Genomic DNA, 22,486 nt, shown 5'->3' with positions numbered 1-22,486 from the left:
ATTGCAAAGAGTAAACATGCCACACTACCTTTTCATTACTTTACAGTAGATCAAAGACATCATATAATAAAGAATATACACTTGACATTATGCAGCATTAATCAGTACAGTTTATAAACAATACTGATTGTAGTGTTACAAGTGCGCGATTGGCTGACGTCTTCGCATAGCCATCTCATCTCTATCGTTCCGACTAGCGTGCCTGCGCTTGACTTTATGCCGTAACAGTGACAAATATAACATTATCCTCATTAGTTATGATCGAGAGCCTTGCACGATGATTCATTTGGCAAACTCATTGTGGACTCTTCGCTGCAAACTCATTGTTACCCTTCTTTGCAAAGAATCATGTTCATATCTCGAGTTGATGCAAGGTCTTCATCTTTACCTCGAACTGGTGAAAAGATATAACGTCAAGCGTGTCAAACGATTTACAGTGTCACATGGAATGAAAACGCTAATCCTCAGAAGAAAGACATCAGGTGGTTAGTGTGAGAATGCAACGATGGCGACAACTTGCAGTTAATTATTTAAATAGGAGTGAGGAAACTCGGATCCTACATATGAAGTTTGAAGTGAACCATTGGTTCAAATGGTTCAAATGGCTCTGAGCACTATGGGACTCAACTGCTGTGGTCATTAGTCCCCTAGAACTTAGAACTACTTAAACCCAACTAACCTAAGGACATCACACACAGCCATGCTCGAGGCAGGATTCGAACCTGCGACCGTAGTGAACCATTGGTGTTCTATAAGTTTAAAACACGTCATATATCGAACAGCTACATCCAGCGTCAGTGTATGGCATTCTCCATGTCACTGAACTAAGTCAGCCTTATAACTTCATGGTGCGTTGGATACTTTGATACTAAACTCCTCCCAACAGTGTCTCAGATTCCAGCATCTATCACAATCCCAAATCTGCACTCTGTACACGTCATAACAAAATGAAAGAAATCTCATTGGCAAAATAAGCGAAGGATGAGCGTGAAATTCTAATTATCGTTGTGAAAAAATCAAGATGCAACCCTGAAACTTAGTAGTGGTTTCAGTCCTTATCTACACATTCACATTTCAGTGTGGCACATTTTCCCCAACGAGAGATGACCTGACGAGCACCTTGGTTGCATAAGTCGGCATTTTGGTTGTTTAGGAAATGTCACACCTTGGAAATCACCGCGTACACATTAGGAGCGTAATGTGTTTGCATGACACCACGACAGTCAAAAAACAACAACACCTTGCCCTATGATGGTTGACTTGCTCTGCTCCTTTATCGTGGGGTCTTATGATACAATCAGCAATCGTCCATGGTGATTAAGCGACTAAAGAAACCCTCTGGATATGCTTGATACAGCTGCTACATTCCTGCTGATGCCTCGGTTCCGTGGAAGTTTTGAATGGGTGTGAGTAATCGAGGAATCCAGCGGGCAGCAGTCTTAGTCATGTTCAAAATGTCTTGCAAGGTGTTGAAACTTAATTGACTTTCTTTGTGATGCGCCGATCTTGGAGCAACAGGGCCGCCCGTTCTGTTGGGATTCCCGGTACTTCATAGACAGACGGTCTGCCACTGCGTTCTTCGCCTTTCAGAGGTGGTTCAAATGGCTCTGAGCACTATGGGACTTAACATCTCAGGTCATCAGTCCCCTAGAACTTAGAACTACTTAAACCTAACTAACCTAAGGACATCACACACGTCCATGCCCGAGGCAGGATTCGAAGCTGCGACCGTAGCAGCAGCGCGGTTCCGGACTGAAGCGCCTAGAACCGCTCGGTCACCAGCGGCCGGCTTTCAGAGTTGTTTGACCACATTGGAACGCGTTTGCGAAACGTAACGACTGTGCCAGATGATTGAGCATCGTTCCCATACACTGGTAACAGCTGTGCTTGGATGTTGCAGCTTCTTTCCTTTGAAACACAGACAACTAATTACCGCACGATCCACCACTGTATCAGTGGACAGCGCTATTTTGCCGGCCGGGGTTGGCCGAGCGGTTCTAGGCGCTACAGCCTGGAACCGCGCGACCGCCACGGTCGCAGGTTCGAATCCTGCCTCGGGCATGGGTGTGTGTGATGCCCTTAGGTTAGTTAGGTTTAAGTAGCCCTAGCGGCGAGCTACGATACTGAGGCGCGGAGATTACACTGTGTACCAGGACTGCAGACGTGCACCTACAACAAAAAATTATTTATTACGGAATTTTATAATTTCGAAGTGATAATTAAAACTTAAACCAATACTCGTACATACACAGGGTGATTCAGCTGCCTCTATCCAAGGCCTTCAAAAACAATCCGCGATATTTTCATCTTCCCTCACTCACTAAGTGCAATCTACATAGATGACAAAAGTCATGGAATAGCTCCTAATATTTTGTCGAACTTCCTTTTGCCTAGCGTAGGGCAGGAACTTGACGCGGCAAGGACTCAACAAGTCGTTTTGACGTACCCTCCAGAAATACAGAGCCGCGCTTCCTCTATAACCGTCCATAACTGTGAAAGTGTTACCAGTGCACTATGTTGCAGCGAAATTGCCTCTCGACTCTGTCCCGTAAATGTCCGACGAGATTTACGAGAATTGTCCAGAATGTTCTTCAGACGAATCACAAACAGTTGTAACCCGGTGACATGACATCGTTGTCTGAGAACATGAAGTCCATGAATGGCTGCAGATGATCTCCAAGTAGCCGAACATAACCATTTACTGTCAATGATCGGTTCTGTTGGACCACACAACCGAGTACATGCTATGTAACCAGCGCACACACCATTATGGAGTCACCACCAGCATCCACAGTGCATTCTTGATAAGCTGCAACCGGCCGCAATGGCCGAGCAGTTCTAGGCGCTTTAGTCCGGCATCGCGCTGTTGCTACGGTGGCAGGTTCGAATCCTGCCTCGGGCATGGATGTGTGTGATGTGCTTAGGTTAGTTAGGTTTAAGTAGTTCTAAGTTCTAGGGGACTGATGACCTCAGATGTTGAGTCCCATAGTGCTCATCCACAGCTCAGATGTTGAGTCCCATAGTGCTGCATCCATAGCCTCGTGGCGTCTGCAGGTCACTCGGATCCTACCGTCAGCTCTTACCGTATGAAATTTGGATTCACTTGACCAGACAACAGTTTTCCAGTCGTCTGGAGTACAACTGGTCACGAGCCAAGGAGAGGTGATGCGCTGTTAGCAGAGGCACTCATGTAGGTCGTCTGCCCATTACCCCCAAACTTCGCCGCATTGTCCTAGAGGATGCACTCGCCGTGCGTCCCACACTGATTTCTGCGGTTATTTCACGCAGTATTGCTTGTCTATTAACACTGCCTGCGCTATGTAAAGGTCGCTGCTCTCGGTCGTTAAGTGAAGGCCGTCGGCCACTGCGTTATCCGTGGTGAGAGGTAATACCTGAAATTTGGTATTCTGATCACATTCCTGACAATGTGGATATCGGAATATTGAATTCCCTAACGACATCCATAATGAAATATCACATTCCTCTAGCTCCAACTACCATTCCACGATCAAAGTCAGTTAATTCCCTCGGAAACCTTTTCACATGAATCATCTGACTACAAATGAGAGCTCCACCGATGCACTATACTTTTATACCTTGTGTCACCTCCTTGTGTTAGTTCTACATGAAAATGAACAGGACTTTATTGTAGCACATTTAATGTAGTTCAATTTTGCAGCTCCGAATTATTCAAGAAAAATGTACAAAAGTGCCCTTCAAACCAGTTTTTATTGACTAACTCGAGAACTGTGGTCTTCAGTGAAAACGGATCCCAGTACAAAATTTAACTACATTAAATTTCCTAGGAAAACGATCTATTCATTTTTTCCCGTAGGGCTGACAGTTTACGTATAGTGAGCGAGAGAATTTGAAAATCTTGCACGTGGTTTTTGAACGCGTTACAAATTTCGTAAAACCTATCGGTATGGGCAACTGAATTACCCTGTGTATTGTGAACCACCAATGGAGCAGCAACCAAAGACCGTGATAGTGATTTTGGTGGTTCTGGTGGCTAGTCTCTTACTTATCGCGTTAGATCCAGGCGGTATTTGCTGTTGTTCTATAAAATTATTGCCCTTGTACAATGTGATATCGAACATAGTTTCCGAATCTGGTACTTTCGAAAATTCTATCTTTGGTTAGAGGAAAAAGTGTAGCCAAAAAAATAAAATGTTTTCTTTCTTATATTTTGTAAATTATTAAATGGAACGTAAAGAATGATTAATTATGTTATTTTCTTTTCTTGCGCTTATTAAAGTAGCTGTTGCTCACAGTTAGCTGTGAAGACGATTCATTTGGTAATTCTTTCCCTTCGGCAAACATTGGTTAGGAATAACATCGGGCTTCGTAAAATTAAAGTAACTGCACGTTCTAACAGGTGTGCGCAGAGTTATAACAACCGAATTACAATCGCACACCAAATGGCGCTTAAAATGATTGCGAACGAAACGAAAAACGTTTGTATTTAAATAATTCACTTTGGCCGAAAATAAAAACTATTACTTTGACTTTCAGTGAAAGGGATTAAAAATATCCTAGTCTATACCCACGAAAACATTTATTTATTTACTTATTTTTTTGCATGGAACAGTTAACACAAATTCACATTAGCAGATTAGACAGTCTGGAAACAGTCACCAACAGCAATAGCAACAGTAATAATATTTTTTCATATCTACTGATAATAGGATCTTCCCAGGATAAAATTTTCACTCTACAGCGGAGAGCGTGCTGAAAAAAATGACTCTAAGTCAATGGGACTTAACATTTGTGGTCATCAGTCCCCTAGACCTAGAACTACTTAAACCTAACTAACCTAAGGACATCACAGAAATCCAGGCCCGAGTGAGGATTCGGACCTGCGACCGTAGCAGCCGCGTGGTTCCAGACTGAAGCGCCCAGAACCGCTCGGCCACAGCGGCCAGAGCGTGCCGATATGAAACTTCCTGACACATTGAAACTGTAAGCTGGACCAAGGCTCGAACTCGAGATCTTTGCATTTCGCTGGCAAGTGTTCTTGTCAAAAGTCCTGAGTTCCAGTCTCGGTCCAGCAAAGAGTTTTAATCTGCCAGGAGGTTCAACAGCATCTCTGTACTGAGTTTTTATGTTGTTATAGACGATCGCAGCATTTCACAGATAATGACACAAAATAAAATTAAATGCTATTTTATTTATGCGTTTTATACGCGCTCATTTGATATATATTGTTCATGAAACGAAGAGAAAATTTTCGAATTCCGGTTGTGACGCTACAGTTCATTTTCGGAGGCAAATTCGTCAGGCGTGAATGTGCTGGGATGGCTTTGAAGGGAAACAGTGAGAAGAATGCTTAGAGCCGGTTTTTTCAAGGTATCTGGGAACATGTTACTACCGTGCCCTTGTATCGAGGACACATCGTTTAGGCTCCTTTAGGACACGACGCGTCAAGGCAAGACCTTCGTCAAATACGCAAGCGGTCGCAGCGATGACGTTTCTCTCGTACGACAACAAGACGACAGGATTGTACCTATGTCATAAGAAGAATTAATGAGCAGAGGACTGAAGACCAGCAGCGTGAAATTCAGCTCGCTGAATCTCGGGTAATTAATTTCAATTTCTATTTCAAAGCACTACATTTTGCTCCATATTGATTGGTGATAAGCAGGCACGTACCCTGTTATGGTGAAGAGTGGAAACTGATATGCTAACAAGCAGACCATTCAGAAATCTCAGTCGCCCAATATCTGTTGCATTACATTGGTTGCTTACGACAAGGAACTCCTCGAAAAAACGTGACTGTTTGAACCAGGAACTGATGCGTGCGAATGTGCAGCTGACGGTTTTCGGGAATGTGTTTATGCCGAGCAGTGCTGCGTCTGTTACCAAACACAAGACACCGGATGGATACAGTCAATTTATTTCTTTTGTCCCTTTCCTTATGGATTTTTCCCGCTTTCATTGCAGGATCCTGATCATGGTTCTACCATGGCAAATTACAAAAAAGCCTAAATCTGGATAGTCGGATAGCTATTTGAACCCTGTTTCTTTCGAACTTGATTCTCGTGCCTTACCTCTCTCCTTCTTTCTGCGCTAGACCATCTAGATTTAGGTACTCCATATTTCCCCATAATTTCTTAACACAACGCCATGGGCCCAGGTTGTCAACAAGGCACTGCGCAAGATGGTGGTGCCTCTATAGTGGTGTGGGGTGTGTTTACATGGAATTGAATGGGTGCTCTTTATGTTCTGCTACTTTGAGATCACTTGCAGCCATTCATGTTCTCAAACAACGATGAAATTTTAGTGCGTGATAATATGCCAAGTCACCGGGCCACAATTGTTCGCAATTAATTTGACGAACATTCTGAACATTTCAAGCGAATGATTCGGCCACCCAGATCTCATCTCATCAATCGCATGGGAGAATTATTTTACATATTCGAGAGGTCAGGTTGTGCACAAAATCGTGCACCGGCATCGCCTTGCAATTATGGACGGCTATAGAGGCAGCATGGCTCAATATTCCTGCAGGCGACTACCAACGACTTGTTGCGTCCCTGCCGCGTCGAGTTGCTGCAGTAAGGATGTTGCTGCAGAACGAGGTTCGACACGACATTAGGCGATATCCCATGCCACATGGTGCAGGTGTAGCTATGATGTTGCTGATATCTGTCCAGGCTACTCAAGCGTGACGGTGACATTTCTGAACCCGAGGACAGTACGATGGCCAGGCGAGAGCGTGGTTGCGTTGCCTTGGCATTCCGCGGCATGAGAGACCCTTCGCAACCTCCCACCCACCAGCATCACCTCACCTCGAGTTCCAGTCACGACAGCCGGTTTACGACTCTCCATTCACTTCTCTCTCTACTGTTCACGCCTTGGAAACTCCAGCACTGGCTGGAGATGGTCGCTGGTAGATTAAAATCGCTCCTTTGCGATTTCCTCATTACGATCATTTTGTTAGCGTAGCACAAAGCAACGTGCCAGAGTTACCCGGGAGCAGAATTCTAAAAGGGAACACCACGGAAGAGGCATGAAATTTACCTACACTTACATCTGAAAACCACTGGAAAGTGCATGGGAGAGGGTAATTTCCGTTGTAACATGTATTTGATCTTTTTCTTGATGCAGTCACATATGGAGCACGGAAAGAATGATTGCTTAAAGTCTCTGCGCACGCGCGCTTTAATTAGTCCAATCTTATCTACGTGATCCCTACGGTAGTTACACGTAGGGGACTGTAGTAGTACTCCTTGAATCATCATTTAAAGCTAGCTCTTGAAACTTAATGAGTAGCCTTTTATGGAACAATTTGTGTCTGTCTTCAAGCGTTTGCAAATTCAATTTTATCAGCATCACCGTCACACTCTGTCATGTGTCAAACGAATTTGTGATCATTCGTGCTGCTCTTATCTGTACACCTTCAACATTCCCTGTTAGTCTTATTTGCTACAGATGGCGCACAGCTGAGCAATATTCCAGGGTTGGTGGCTCGAGTAAGAAACCACCTTTATAGAATTATTGAATTTTCCTAGCATTCTACCAATGAATCGAAGTCTACCACCTAATTTACTTACGATGGTCCCCAAGTGATTGTTCAATTTCATATCGCTACAAGTTTTTACTCCCATATATTTGTGTGAGGTGACTAGTTGTGGCTTACTGGTATTGCAGCCACAGGCTACTACGTCTTTTCGTTTTCTCAAGTGCAAAATTTGACATTCATAACATTTAAAGCAAGTTACCAACTTCGCACCACTTTGGAAATATCGCGAAGATCTAACTGAATATTTGTGCAGCTTTCATCAAGCTGTATTTCGATACAGATAATTAGATCACCAGCAAAAAGTCTGAAATTACTATTGATGTTGTTTGTAATGTTATTTATATATACCGTATGAACAGCAAGGATCCAAACACACATCCCTGTGGCACACCTGAAGTTACTTCTACATAATTTCGGCTTTACACAGTACGACGGGACTCTAAACACTAAACTATCTTCCTTTTAGAGATAGTTGACTAAGTAGTCATCGTAGCGCTAATATTTATTTGTTAAGGCATATAATCGCCCGGTCCCTTTATTGTTTCTCGATAAATGCCATTATGAGCCACTTTTACCACTTACGTCATAACAAACAACTTATTGGAAAACACATTCACCATTTGTTAGAGGAGTAACCATTCCGAATAGTAAACAGCAGTATGTTTACGATAAAGACCACTTAGAATCCCCAGAAAGATTCATGGATTGGACGAACATACGGAAACAGCAAGAAACACGCATGTTTGAACATAAACGCTAGCCAGGCCTGCAGGTTGCTCTGTTGTATTTGACGACGAACGGCAACTGCGCCACGTCCTCAACAGTTTGTAAGTATCGGTCGTGGTTAGAACGGCGTTCTGTGTAGTTGTGAGTACATTAAGTTGTAGTTAAGTAAATTCAGACATGTGGAAATTGTTGGCAATCATAGTATGGGTGCTTCCGCAATCAAGGTAGTCTAAGTGTTTGTTGTTTCAAAAGGCACCATACTGAAGATTTACATCGCATGTAGGGAAAGTGGAAAAACTTGATCCGCTAAGTCACAACGCGGACATGAGTATGTGCTGAGTGATCATGACGGACGGTCATTGAAAAGAACTATGACGAAGAGAAAGATAGGTGCAAAAGTCACTGCAGAACTGAATGTCGAACTCGTAAACCCCGAGACAACACGAATAGAGATCCATAATGCGGAAATTGCAGGGCGAACTGGGTTTCCAAAACCACTCGCCAGTGACACAAAGATCTTAACAAGAAAGCGTTGTGCCGAAGCCATAAAACCTGGTCTATGGATCAATGGAAGAATGTCATTTGGGTCTTGTTTCACACTGTTTCCAAGGTACGGACAAGTCTGCGTCCCAAAAGTGTTCATCTACATCTACATCTACATTTATACTCCGCAAGCCACCCAACGGTGTGTGGCGGAGGGCACTTTACGTGCCACTGTCATTACCTCCCTTTCCTGTTCCAGTCGCGTATGGTTCGCGTGAAGAACGACTGTCTGAAAGCCTCCGTGCGCGCTCTAATCTCTCTAATTTTACATTCGTGATCTCCTCGGGAGGTATAAGTAGGGGGAAGCAATATATTCGATACCTCATCCAGAAACGCACCCTGTCGAAACCTGGACAGCAAGCTACACCGCGATGCAGAGCGCCTCTCTTGCAGAGTCTGCCACTTGAGTTTGTTAAACATCTCCGTAACGCTATCACGGTTACCAAATAACCCTGTGACGAAACGCGCCGCTCTTCTTTGATTCTTCTCTATCTCCTCCGTCAACCCGATCTGGTACGGATCCCACACTGATGAGGTCGAACGAGTGTTTTGTAAGCCACCTCCTTTGTTGATGGACAACATTATCTAAGGACTCTCCCAATGAATCTCAACCTGGTACCCGCCTTACCAACAATTAATTTTATATGATCATTCCATTTCAAATCATTCCGCACGCATACTCCCAGATATTTTACAGAAGTAACTGCTACGAGTGTGTGTTCCGCTATCATATAATCATACAATAAAGGATCCTTCTTTCTATGTATTCGCAATACATTACATTTGTCTATGTTAAGGGTCAGTTGCCACTCCCTGCACCAAGTGCCTATCCGCTGCAGATCTTCCTGCATTTCACTACAATTTTCTAATGCTGCAACTTCTCTGTATACTACAGCATCATCCGCGAAAAGCCGCATGGAACTTCCGACACTATCTACTAGGTCATTTATATATATTGTGAAAAGCAATGGTCCCATAACACTCCCCTGTGGCACGCCAGAGGTTACTTTAACGTCTGTAGACATCTCTCCATTGATAACAACATGCTGTGTTCTGTTTGCTAAAAACTCTTCAATCCAGCCACACAGCTGGTCTGATATACCGTAGGCTCTTACTTTGTTTATCAGGCGACAGTGCGGAACTGTATCGAACGTCTTCCAGAAATCAAGAAAAATAGCATCTACCTGGGAGCCTGTATCTAATATTTTCTGGGTCTCATGCACAAATAAAGCGAGTTGGGTCTCACACGATCGCTGTTTCCGGAATCCATGTTGATTCCCACATAGTAGATTCTGGGTTTCCAAAAACGACATGATACTCAAGCAAAAAACATGTTCTAAAATTCTACAACAGATCGACGTCAGAGATATAGGTCTATAGTTTTGCGCATCTGCTCGACGACCCTTCTTGAAGACCCTTCTGCTCTTTTCCAATCATTTGGCACCTTCCGTTCCTCTAGAGACTTGCGGTACACGGCTGTTAGAAGGGGGGCAAGTTCTTTCGCGTACTCTGTGTAGAATCGAATTGGTATCCCGTCAGGTCCAGTGGACTTTCCTCTGTTGAGTGATTCCAGTTGCTTTTCTATTCCTTGGACACTTATTTCGATGTCAGCCATTTTTTCGTTTGTGCGAGGATTTAGAGAAGGAACTGCAGTGCGGTCTTCCTCTGTGAAACAGCTTTGGAAAAAGGTGTTTAGTATTTCAGCTTTACGCGTGTCATCATCTGTTTCAATGCCTTCATCATCCCGGAGTGTCTGGATATGCTGTTTCGAGCCACTTACTAATTTAACGTAAGACCAGAACTTCCTAGGATTTTCTGTCAAGTCGGTAGATAGAATTTTACTTTCGAATTCACTGAGCGCTTCACGCATAGCCCTCCTTACGCCAACTTTGACATCGTTTAGCTTCTGTTTGTCTGAGAGGATTTGGCTGCGTTTAAACTTGGAGTGGAGCTCACTTTGCTTTCGCAGTAGTTTCCTAACTTTGTTGTTGTACCACGGTGGGTTTTTCCCGTCCCTCACAGTTTTACTCGGCACGTACCTGTCTAAAACGCATTTTACGATTGCCTTGAAATTTTTCCATAAACACTCAACATTGTCAGTGTCGGAACAGAAATTTTCGTTTTGATCTGTTAGGAAGTCTGAAATCTGCCTTCTATTACTCTTGCTAAAGAGATAAACCTTCCTCCCTTTTTTATATTCCTATTAACTTCCATATTCAGGGATGCTGCAACGGCCTTATGATCACTGATTCCCTGTTCTGCACATACAGAGTCGAAAAGTTCGGGTCTGTTTGTTATCAGTAGGTCCAAGATGTTATCTCCACGAGTCGGTTCTCTGTTTAATTGCTCGAGGTAATTTTCGGATAGTGCACTCTGTATAATGTCACTCGATGCTCTGTCCCTACCACCCGTCCTAAACATCTGAGTGTCCCAGTCTATATCTGGTAAATTGAAATCTCCACCTAAGACTATAACATGCTGAGAAAATTTATGTGAAATATATTCCAAATTTTCTCTCAGTTGTTCTGCCACTAATGCTGCTGAGTCGGGAGGTCGGTAAAAGGAGCCAATTATTAACCTAGCTCGGTTGTTGAGTGTAACCTCCACCCATAATAATTCACAGGAACTATCCACTTCTACTTCACTACAGGATAAACTACTACTAACAGCGACGAACACTCCACCACCGGTTGCATGCAATCTATCCTTTCTAAACACCGTCTGTACCTTTGTAAAAATTTCGGCAGAATTTATCTCTGGCTTCAGCCAGCTTTCTGTACCTATAACGATTTCAGCTTCGGTGCTTTCTATCAGCGCTTGAAGTTCCGGTACTTTACCAACGCAGCTTCGACAGTTTACAATCACAATACTGATTGCTGCTTGGTCCCCGGATGTCCTGACTTTGCCCCGCACCCGTTGAGGCTGTTGCCCTTTCTGTACTTCCAAGGCCATCTAACCTAAAAAACCGCCCAGCCCACGCCACACAACCACAGCTACCCGTGTAGCCGCTTGTTGCGCGTAGTGGACTCCTGACCTATCCAGCGGAACCCGAACCCCACCACCCTATGGCGCAAGTCGAGGCTGCAGCCCACACAGTCGCAGAACCGTCTCAGCCTCTGATTCAGACCCTCCACTTGGCTCTGTACCAAAGGTCCGCTGTCAGTCCTGTCGACGATGCTGCAGATGGTGAGCTCTGCTTTCATCCCGCTAGCGAGACTGGCAGTCTTCACCAAATCAGATAGCCGCCGGAAGCCAGAGAGGATTTCCTCCGATCCATAGCGACACACATCATTGGTGCCGACATGAGCGACCACCTGCAGATGGGTGCACCCTGTACCCTTCATGGCATCGGGAAGGACCCTTTCCACATCTGGAATGACTCCCCCCGGTATGCACACGGAGTGCACATTGGTTTTCTTCCCCTCTCTTGCTGCCATATCCCTAAGGGGCCCCATTACGCGCCTGACGTTGGAGCTCCCAACTACCAGTAAGCCCACCCTCTGCGACCGCCCGGATCTTGCAGACTGAGGGGCAACCGCTGGAACAGGACAAGCAGCAATGTCAGGCTGAAGATCAGTATCAGCCTGACACAGAGCCTGAAACCAGTTCGTCAGACAAACTGGAGAGGCCTTCTGTTCAGCCCTCCGGAATGTCTTTCGCCCCCTGCCACACCTTGAGACGACCTCCCACTCTACCACAGGTAAGGGATCAGCCTCAATGCGGGCAGTATCCCGGGCAACCACAGTCTTAGCCCGATCGGAGGATGCGTGGGACGAGCTGGCCGTCCCCGACAAACCCCCATCCGGGCCCCCACAGTGATGCCCATTGGCAACAGCCTCAAGCTGTGTGACCGAAGCCAACACTGCCTGAAGCTGGGAGCGAAGGGATGCCAACTCAGCCTGCATCCGAACACAGCAGTTGCAGTCCCTATCCATGCTAAAAACTTTTGTGCAAAGAACGTCTGAACTAATCTGCAGAGAGCGCAAACAAATCAACACAAAATTTAAACGGTTATTAAAATACAAGATTGCCTAGTAAATGCAGTAATGCTGCTACTTGCGCACTGCTGACACACTGCTCGGCGGCGGAAGGAGACTACACGATTTTACACTGTTCAGGTACTAAAACGCGATGCTACAACTCTCAAATACTATAATACGCCAGAAATTTATGAATTAAACAATTCAAGTACCAAAAACACGCAAAGAAATTAAGAATTAAACTATGTAACAAATGAGTGAGCTAGGAGTATACGACTTGCTGCTGCAGCTGCTTATCCAACGGCGGCAGGGAGCACACTGACTGTGACCAACCGACACTGGCCGTTCAAAACAAAAACAGAAGACAAACGACTACGCGAATTTACACTATTCAGGTACTAAAACGCGATGCTACAACTCTCAAATACTATAGTACGCCCGAAATTTATGAATTAAACAATGCAAGTACCAAAAACACGCAAAGAAATTAAGAATTAAACTATGTAACAAATGAGTGAGCTAGGAGTATACGACTTGCTGCTGCAGCTGCTTATCCAACGGCGGCAGGGAGCTAATTCATCAATCCTCTGTTGGTTGCTAGGAACAAGGAAGGCGAGGCGCAGGTCGTCCGGGTAATTTCTGATATGGTCCCAGATGGCATAAAAAAACTCCAAGGCAGACATTAGCTGTAAACAATAACATTTATTCAGAATGTAACAGTACCTTTCCTCTTACAAAAAGTAATATGAACTCTATTTCTTACAACATATGTTACATATTTGACCTCACTCTGCACTACATCATTTTTGGCGGGTTCATCACCGGCAATTTGAAGACCAATATAAAATGGATTAGTACCTTGAAACAAACGGTTCTTAGCTCGACATTGACTTTCCAAGTCGGTCCATGATTTTACTTTAGATATATCAGCACTTGTCTCCGGCTTAGAATACGTTACATACTTAAACTTATTCATTCTACTATATTTACGCCATGGAACGCCAGCAGAACGTTCCGCATTAAGGTCAAAAGCATCAATCTTATTAGTACATGCTATACGAACTTTTTCTAACGCACCTTGATCCTCCAATATTTTTTTGTTAGCTCTTTCATCCAACGTCAAACGTTCAATCCTAACATTAACTCTATACACATATGTGACTACTTTATTAATTATTACGGAAGCATATTTATTAGAAAAAAACTTAAATTCGTCTGTAATGTCATAGTGTTGTAGTTTTGCAAAGTTCTTGGCAGTTTCATCACGTTTCTCAACAGCTGGTTAGGTTTGAGTATGGTAAACCATACTCAAACCTAACACCATCTGTCTGCGTATAAAAGGCGTAGTGAGAGCTTTCTTATTACAGTCGATGCTTGTAGTGTGTCTGGAAAACAGCACTTTGTTGACACTATTCTTTCTGTTTGGACTATTGTGGAATATTGTGTATCAGAGGAACCTTTTGCTCAAGGTAATTCCACGCATTTGCATTGTTACATAAAATTGAAGGAAAAAATGCTTTTGAATGAGGTTAGATCTGGTATAGAGTTTATGTTCGGTAGTATTAATGGTGTGTTTGATGTTCAGAATTGTAGGAGTCGAAAGTCGGCACTCATTTACATTACTAAATATGATTCTGTTCCTATTTCCTATTGTAATGAATCTGCTTTGTCATTCAATGTTCGGTTGCGTAGGTGGGCCGAACGTACTAATGCCATTGATTATACTGATCCATTTTTAGTGAATAATTGGTCACGTATTCGGTTCATTGAAAAATATTTCGATTCGTTTCAGGCAAATAGGTTGGTCGTCAGGTCCCTTAGTGAATGTCATCTAAGTTATAATGGCTGGGCGGGTCGCGTTGTACAGTGGTATAACAAGGCCTTTTGGTCCACGGAGGTGCGTAAGAAACAATTATATCTTTATGGTGATACAAATATCGGCAAGTCTACTTTAATTGAAAAAATTCTTTCGCGTAAGCAACACGTGTATCTACCATTTTGCTCAGAATTTGGTTTTGGTGGATACGATGCCCGTGTGCATAATGTAATTGTTTTTGAGGAATTCGAATGGTCGAGGTGGAGGCAATATGCTTCAATTTTGAAACGTATAGTGGAAGGACGGCCTGTCACTGTTAATGTAAAGAATAAACCAGGAATGGTCATTAAACATCGTGGCCTTGTCATATTTGTATCAAATGAATATTCAGTTGGTGACGAAGCTATTATTGTTCAGTGACAAATTTGGGTAGCGACATAGTGTGGTATTCCCTGGGCCCCATAGTCACTCTACAAGCTCGTATTACTGCATTGACTATGTGGCAATTGTGGCTGATCATGTCCATCTGCCATGGCACCATGGTCGTTACCCCATGGTGACGCTGCGTTTCAAACCGACATGGCCTCGTTTCACACAGCTCGCATCGTCCAGTTCTGGTTTTCAGAACACGAGAATGATTTATCTCATGTCCTATGACCACAACGGTTGCCTTGATCTCAATATTATTGACGCCTTGTTATCTACTTCGGAGAGAATGGGTGCTGGTTGCTGCCCACCTCCATCATTGTTACGTGAACTGGCACTATTTTGCAGGAAGTATTTTATGAGATTACACTGAAAACTTTACAGACCCTATATTTGTCCATTTCAGGACAATTGGAAGCTGTCTTGAAGGCCAACGGGTTTCCTACACCGTATTAGTATTTATGGTGTTCCCATATTTTTCTATAAACTCTGTTTCCTTAATATTTTAATTTTTTTTCGTTAAAATTAAATAATTACAGAGTGTTGTAGAATGAACACCCATCTGTTGAAGAACAACAACAATAGAGCGAATCAATAAAAACGAAATTTTTTTATTACTAAATAGGAAATATATTTTTTCCAACTAATGGGCTGACAAAATGCTCCCTAAAGTTTCGGCTCCGACTGCGGTAGACATCTTCCGAAGTATAACAGCAACCGCATCAAGACCTCTAGGTCTATGTAGAGGGCACAGCCTCATAATGCCCAATGCGTGATTATTTCCTGCTGGAGTCATAGTTCTCTATTAAAAGTAGTCGATTGTAAATCTGTTGGCGCAAATTCGGAGTATATATTTCGTCTAAATTAACTTTCTCTTCTTCTCTGGTAAAGTTTTTATGGTGTTAGCAACTCTCTATGGCCTCTCTATACATGATGAAGCTCTGTATTTGCCGAAACGTTGCGCTCAGTGAATTCTAATTCGTGGTATACATTTCGAAAAGCATGTTCCTCTGCGGCAGTTCCTTTTGTGGTGGGTTAAGCAGTTGTTAACTATTATTTCGTGGTCCCGTTGTATGCTTATCCACAACTACAAGGAATTTTATATGCCCCAGGTGTCACTAGCGGATGCCGTACATCTTTTGCCCCTCTGAAGCGTTCTTTTATTTTCCCAGTTGGCGGCCGTTGTTCCTTATTAACCCTGGTGTCTCTCTCTTCTTGGACGAAGTGTTCGATCCACCTTCTTACTGGAGCAACATTTTTTTTAATTTTTTGTTTTAAAAAAAGAATAAAAGCCGACCGCAGGCGATTTAGCTCATCTTGTAAACAAACCGACTCGCCAATTTTACTTACCCTGTCTACCAGGGTTTTAATGATACCTCTTTTTTTGTCCTGTCTGATGGCTGGATTCGCTAAGGAAGAGTCGATCAATGTGGGCAACTTTCCTGCTCGCCTTATGGTCGTAAGTACCTTCCACCAATCTGATTATTAATAAATCTAGAAAATTAAATTTCTCGTCGCTCTCTTTCACCATGTGTTACGCTGTTGCGATGTATCAAGAAAGCATCCAACTCGTCTTCACTATGTGTCCATACTAAAAAGGTATCCACAAGCGCTGGCCTCAGTGAATTTTAATTTGCGGCATTCATTTCGATAAGCAAGTTCCGCTACAGCAGTTCCTTTTGTGTTCAGCTAAGCGGGTGTGGACTGTGCTTCTTGTGGTTCCGAGGTAAGAAATTTTTTATGCTCGATGTGTCGCTAATGTCGCTTTTGCTGTTCTGAAGACTTCTTTCATTTTCTTGATGGGTCTAAAGATCACTTACTGCGACAGGAAATTTCGCCATCTGTCACACAACTGCGACGATACTTCATACACACGCAGTTTGATCAGAAGCCGATTGTGAAATATTTCATAATGGTAAAACGCGGAATATGTTCCAGAGTCCTACTACAATTTGATGTCAGCGATATGGAGCTATAATTCATCAGATTGCTTCCATTTACCTTCTTATGTAATGATGTGACCTTTATAACTACCCATTGCGTAAGTACGGATATTTCGTCGTGCGAGCTGTTACATATGATTGCTGAAAACGAAACTGTTACATTAGCATAGTCCGAAAGGAACGTTATTGATGTCCAATCTGGATCGGAAGATTTATCTTTATAAAGTGACTTAAGCTCGTTCGCTACACCGAGAATGTCTGCTTCTACACTACTGGCCCTTAAAATTACTACACCAAGAAGAAATGCAGATGATAAACGGGTATTCATTGACAAATATATTATACTACAACTGACATGTGATTACATTTTCACGCAATTTGGGTGCATAGATGCTGAGAAATCAGTACCCAGAACAACCACCTCTGGCCGTAATAACGGCCCTGATACGCCTGGGCATTAAGTCAAACAGAGGTTGGATGGCGTGTAAAGGTACAGCTGTCCATGCAGCTTCAACACGATACCACAGTTCATCACGAGTAGTAACTGGCGTATTGTGACGAGCTCAGTTGCTCGGCCACCATTGACCAGACGTTTCCAATTGGTGAGAGATCTGGAGAATGTGTTGGCCAGGGCAGCAGTCGAACATTTTCTGTATTGAGAATGGCCCGTACAGGACCTGCAACATGCGGTCGTGCGTTATCCCGCTGAAATGTAGAATTTCGGAGGCATCGAATGAAGGGTAGAACTACGGGTCGTAACACATCTGAAATGTAACGTCCACTGTTCAAAGTGCCATCAATGCGAACAAGAGGTAACGAGTGGCACCCCCTACCATCACGCCGGATGATACGCCAGTATGGCGATGACGAATACACGATTCCAATGTTCGATCACCGCGATCTCGCCAAACACGGATGCGACCATCATGATGCTGTAAACAGAATCTGGATTCATCCGAAAAAATGACGTTTTGCCATTCGTGCACCCAGGTTCGTCGTTTACACCATCGGAGGCGCTCCTGTCTGTGATGCAGTGTCAAGGGTAACCGCAGCCATGGTCTCCGAGCTGATAGTCCATGCTGCTGTAAACGTCGTCGAACTGTTCGTGCAGATGGTTGTTGTATCGCAAACTTCCGCATCTGTTGACTCAGGGATCGAGACGTGGCTGCTCGTTACAGCCATGCGGATAAGATGCCTGTCATCTCGACTGCTAGTGATATGAGGCCGTTGTGATCCAGCACGGCGTTCCGTAGTACCCTCCTGAACCCACCGATTCCCTATTCTGCTAACAGTCGTTCGATCTCGACCAACGCGGGCAGCAATGTCACGATACGATAAACGGCAATCGTTATAGGCTACAATCCGACTTTTATCAAAGTCGGAAACATGATGGTACGCATTACTCCTCCTTACACGAGGCATCACAACAACGTTTCACCAGGCAACGCCGGTCAACTACTGTTTGTGTATGAGAAATCGGTTGGAAACTTTCCTCATGTCAGCACGTTGTAGGTGTCGCCTCCGGCGCCAACCTTGTGTGAATGCTCTGAAAAGCTAATCATTTGCATTTCACAGCATCTTCTTCCTGTCGGTTAAATTTCGCGTCTGGAGCACGTCATCTTCGTGGTGTAGCAATTTTAATGGCCAGTAGTGTAAGTTGCTTATGTTGGCAGCTGTTCTTGATTCGAATAATGGAATATTTACTGCAGCTTCTTTGTCGGAGATGGACTGTACTAGATGTCCCTGACACACTTAACTTTCAGCCTTTTCTTTGCAGGCATCAAAGCGCCAGTGCTGCACCCGTACCCTGACTGGGAGTCGAACCTGCTGCCCGAGGGACGGACAGACGACGGCAAGCAGCGCGTGGTGTCGGTGTTCCGCGTGAGCGTCGACGCGTGCGACCGCCTCTGGGTCATGGACACCGGGGTCGACGACATCCTGGGCAACACCAGCCACGTCACGCCGCCCAAGGTCAGCCCGCGCTGCGCGCAGCACCGCCGGCTCGTCCGCGAACAACCGGTTTCACAGTTCGTCCGGTCGCCGCCCACACTCACTTGTTGTTGCTATTGATGAGCCGCGGACTTCCCACGACTGCCCTCAGCTACTGAATGGAGCCCATTTGGTTTGCAGCGTCAGCAATTTCTTTCTTCCCTAGCATTGCCCCACTTGGTAAGGGGTGCTCATTGCCAGTCTCCTGAATGCCACGATTCTCAGACATGTGGGTGCAGTATTTCTTGACTTCAGAAAATCATGTGACAGTGTAACACATCTACCATGTCGACATTATGATAATAAAAAAAGCACTCCGTCTTCAGGCCACAAGTGGCCCATCGGGACCATCCGACCGCCGTGTCATCCTCAGGTTGAGGATGAGGATAGGAGGGGCGTGTGGTCAGCACACCGCTCTCCCGGTCGTTATGACGGTTTTCTTTGACCGGAGCCGCTACTATTCGGTCGAGTAGCTCCTCATTTGGCATCACGAGGCTGAGTGCACCACGAACAATATGGTAATAGATAAATCCAAGTTTGTTACTGGACTGAGGATATATTAGTATGGAGGAGCCAGCATCTTATTTTGGATGGAGAGTCATCGGCAGATGTAGAACTAACCTCTGACATTATGCAAGTGATGGAGCTACCTATAATGAAGTATCGTAAACCGGGTATACTTTGCCCGATTTTCAGATTCAAATGTGACCATCGTGACTGATTTTTTAACTTTTGTGATATTTGTGTTGGTGAGTGTAGGGGCTCGTATGAAATGATTACATACTAATACATTTTCTAAAATGCAGAAGAAGTAATGGAAAGAAATGTAGGTGGTCAAAGTTAGCATGGATTTGGTGATACATTGACCGGCCTATGCTTCCACCTTAACTGTTAGCTATTATTCAGTTTGTGGTCAATATTTCAAAAATACAATGAAACTTTGACCACCTAAAAATAATACATTGACCTAAAGTTTCTTAAGTGGTTAATTAAGCCTCATAAAAGGGAAAAGCCTACTCCAGTATATAAACAAATTGTAAATATAATGAAAAGTTTGGTATTTTATCGGTATTCAGCATCAGTAGTTGTATATAATGAAAAACAAACAGCCAGTAGCGTAAAAAGAAATTTAAGTTCTTTGCCGGTTTCGGGCACTTAGTGCTCTTCTTCGGAAGGTTATACCTATCGCATTATCTATGAGTGTCAATAATAAAGTACATACAGCAAAATTCCATAAACCAGAAACATGTTGCATCTAAGAGGTCTTATTGCATTAATGGATTCAGTATTGTGTTACTTATTGCTCCTGCAATTTTTTAGGACCGGGGCATTTTGCCGTATGCTCTTTGTTACTGACACTCGCAAGTAATGCGAGAGGTACAACCTTGCGAAGAAGAGCATTAAGTGACAGAAAACGGTAAATAAATTAAATTTCTTTCATGCAACTGGCTGCTTGTTATTTCATTATATAATGAGAAATACTAAGATGGAGTATCACAAACATAGCTCCAAATTTAGCTGAGCATAATACCTTCAGTTTCATTCATCTTAAACGTAAATCCTCGTTTCAAAATATCTATTGCAGTCAGAATTAAGGTATGTGGTATTTTATCGAAGCAATATCTGGAACTTGTGGCCAAACAAACTCCATTACTTTTTTCGGAGCTATATGACATTATGTGTTTACCTAAATCACTGCCTAAACCGCAACAGCTTGCAGTTCGAGCAATATATGACTGACGTTTGTTTTTATTAGTTGTAGGCAGTTTAACAGTTACGAATGAGCCTTATTTTATATACTGGTGGTTAACGTATGTATTCCTTAGTTTCTCACTGTTATTGACATCAACACCGTTTAATGAATTGTTTATCTGTAATCCTGGGGTAACAGTAATCAGTGGCTAAAGTATCCCCAAAACAGAGAAATCATGCGTGTGACGTCAGTAATCGTAATATACAAAAAACTAATCAGTAGTCTATTTTGAGAATTAATGGATTAACATACATCATTTAGTTGAAAACAGCTACCGTTTTGCAGTTAAATGATATCGGTGGATATTGCACAGCATGATTTTAAAACACTTTTTCATATACAGTTATAAATCACAACAGGTTCAACAACTATTCCGCAAGAAAATCGACGCCACATTGCGCCTTTTAGCGTACATTGATGGAACTTTACCATCAAACGGTGTGTACTAAACAATCAACGCAGAGCCACCAGAGAGCTCTAACGAGTGGTCAATGTAACCACGGTGGTCAAAGGATTTCCGTTCACCGTATGTAATATGCCTATTCAGTGCTACATATTCAATGACTTGTCTTTCATACCAGACGTTAGTAATTGTCTTTAAGTGAGTTGAATTGATAGAAAGATGAAATTTCATTAAGTTGATTATCTTGATGATGGCTTCGTTGAATTGTTTAGAAGCGATTCCTTCTACTACGGAGGGAATTAACTGATGAAATGATTTCGAAACTCGAGTAATTCTCCACATATTGAATGAAGTAAAGTATTTGAACTTTTAAACGTTTTCATTCTGTAACATTTCACATAATATGACGACACAATTAGAACAAACACAACTAATAATTCATTTGCTTTCTGTGGCCTCACAAACGACTCTACTTCCATTTAGAACCACATCTCGTCAAGTCCGTAGACAACAGATAATAACGGAGATGCTATACATGTCAAAGAATTCACATCTTCGTCAGAGAAAATTGCCGGTATATATTTAGTCAAGTTAATAGAAATGAATTTATGAAATTTCGTGTAAAATGCTTCAATATTGTTTTAAATACGTGGAATATAAAGATTTAACGATTAAATAATTAATATTTATGAACATGAATTTAAATAAATTTATTCTTATGTGAACGAAGATTCTAATACCCGCTGGTACCGTAGGATTCCTGATTATCATTGGATTGATTACATCATAATTACTGTCGGAATGCTGCATAAATATCCGGGCAGACTTTGATAAGATTTCAAAGTGGTACCGAGATTGGTAAGTTGCTTTAAATGTTCAGAAATGTAAAATTGGACTCCTTATAAAATCCTAAAACGTGACGTAAATATCAGTGAGTCATAAATGAAATATTCATACAAATAAATGCCTATAATAATTTATGAGGATATGGAATATGAACTGAATGATAACATGTACTCGGTCGCTGGTAAAGCAGGTGCCAGGTTCAGGGGTAGAATACTGGGAAAATGTTGTCACTCTGTTATAGAGATTGTTTAATAAACATTTGTGCTACCCATCCTAGAATATAGCACAATTCTGGGACTCATATCCAATAGGACTAACAATAGATACTGAATGTGTACAAACAAGGGCAGCACGAATGAGTAAAGAAAGAGCGTCCCTGAAGTTGTGAATAACATGAACTGATAGACTCTTGAAGAAAGACATTAACTATCCTGCCAAAGCCTAATTTTTCAGGAACCAGCGTTAAGTGAGGGATCTACGAACATACGGCAGTCCCCTATGTATCGGTCACGTAGGGACCGCGAAGACAAAAGTGA

At 43.0% G+C, this 22,486-nt stretch overlaps 1 protein-coding gene across 1 annotated transcript in view; it reads left to right on the top strand.

Annotated features, from left to right (window-relative positions):
- LOC124711797 (protein yellow-like) overlaps positions 1-22,486 on the top strand; it is an 82,053-nt gene that overhangs the window by 36,447 nt on the left and 23,120 nt on the right. Inside the window, exon 3 of the mRNA XM_047242019.1 lies at positions 18,737-18,930. Coding sequence (XP_047097975.1) covers positions 18,737-18,930 — 194 coding nt within the window. The remainder of the gene's footprint in view (positions 1-18,736; positions 18,931-22,486) is intronic.

This window comes from Schistocerca piceifrons, chromosome 8, assembly GCF_021461385.2.
Source record: "Schistocerca piceifrons isolate TAMUIC-IGC-003096 chromosome 8, iqSchPice1.1, whole genome shotgun sequence".
Classification (NCBI taxonomy): Eukaryota; Metazoa; Arthropoda; class Insecta; order Orthoptera; family Acrididae; genus Schistocerca; species Schistocerca piceifrons.
Note: the sequence above shows the minus strand (reverse complement) of the source record. Positions and strands in the feature narration are given on the sequence as shown.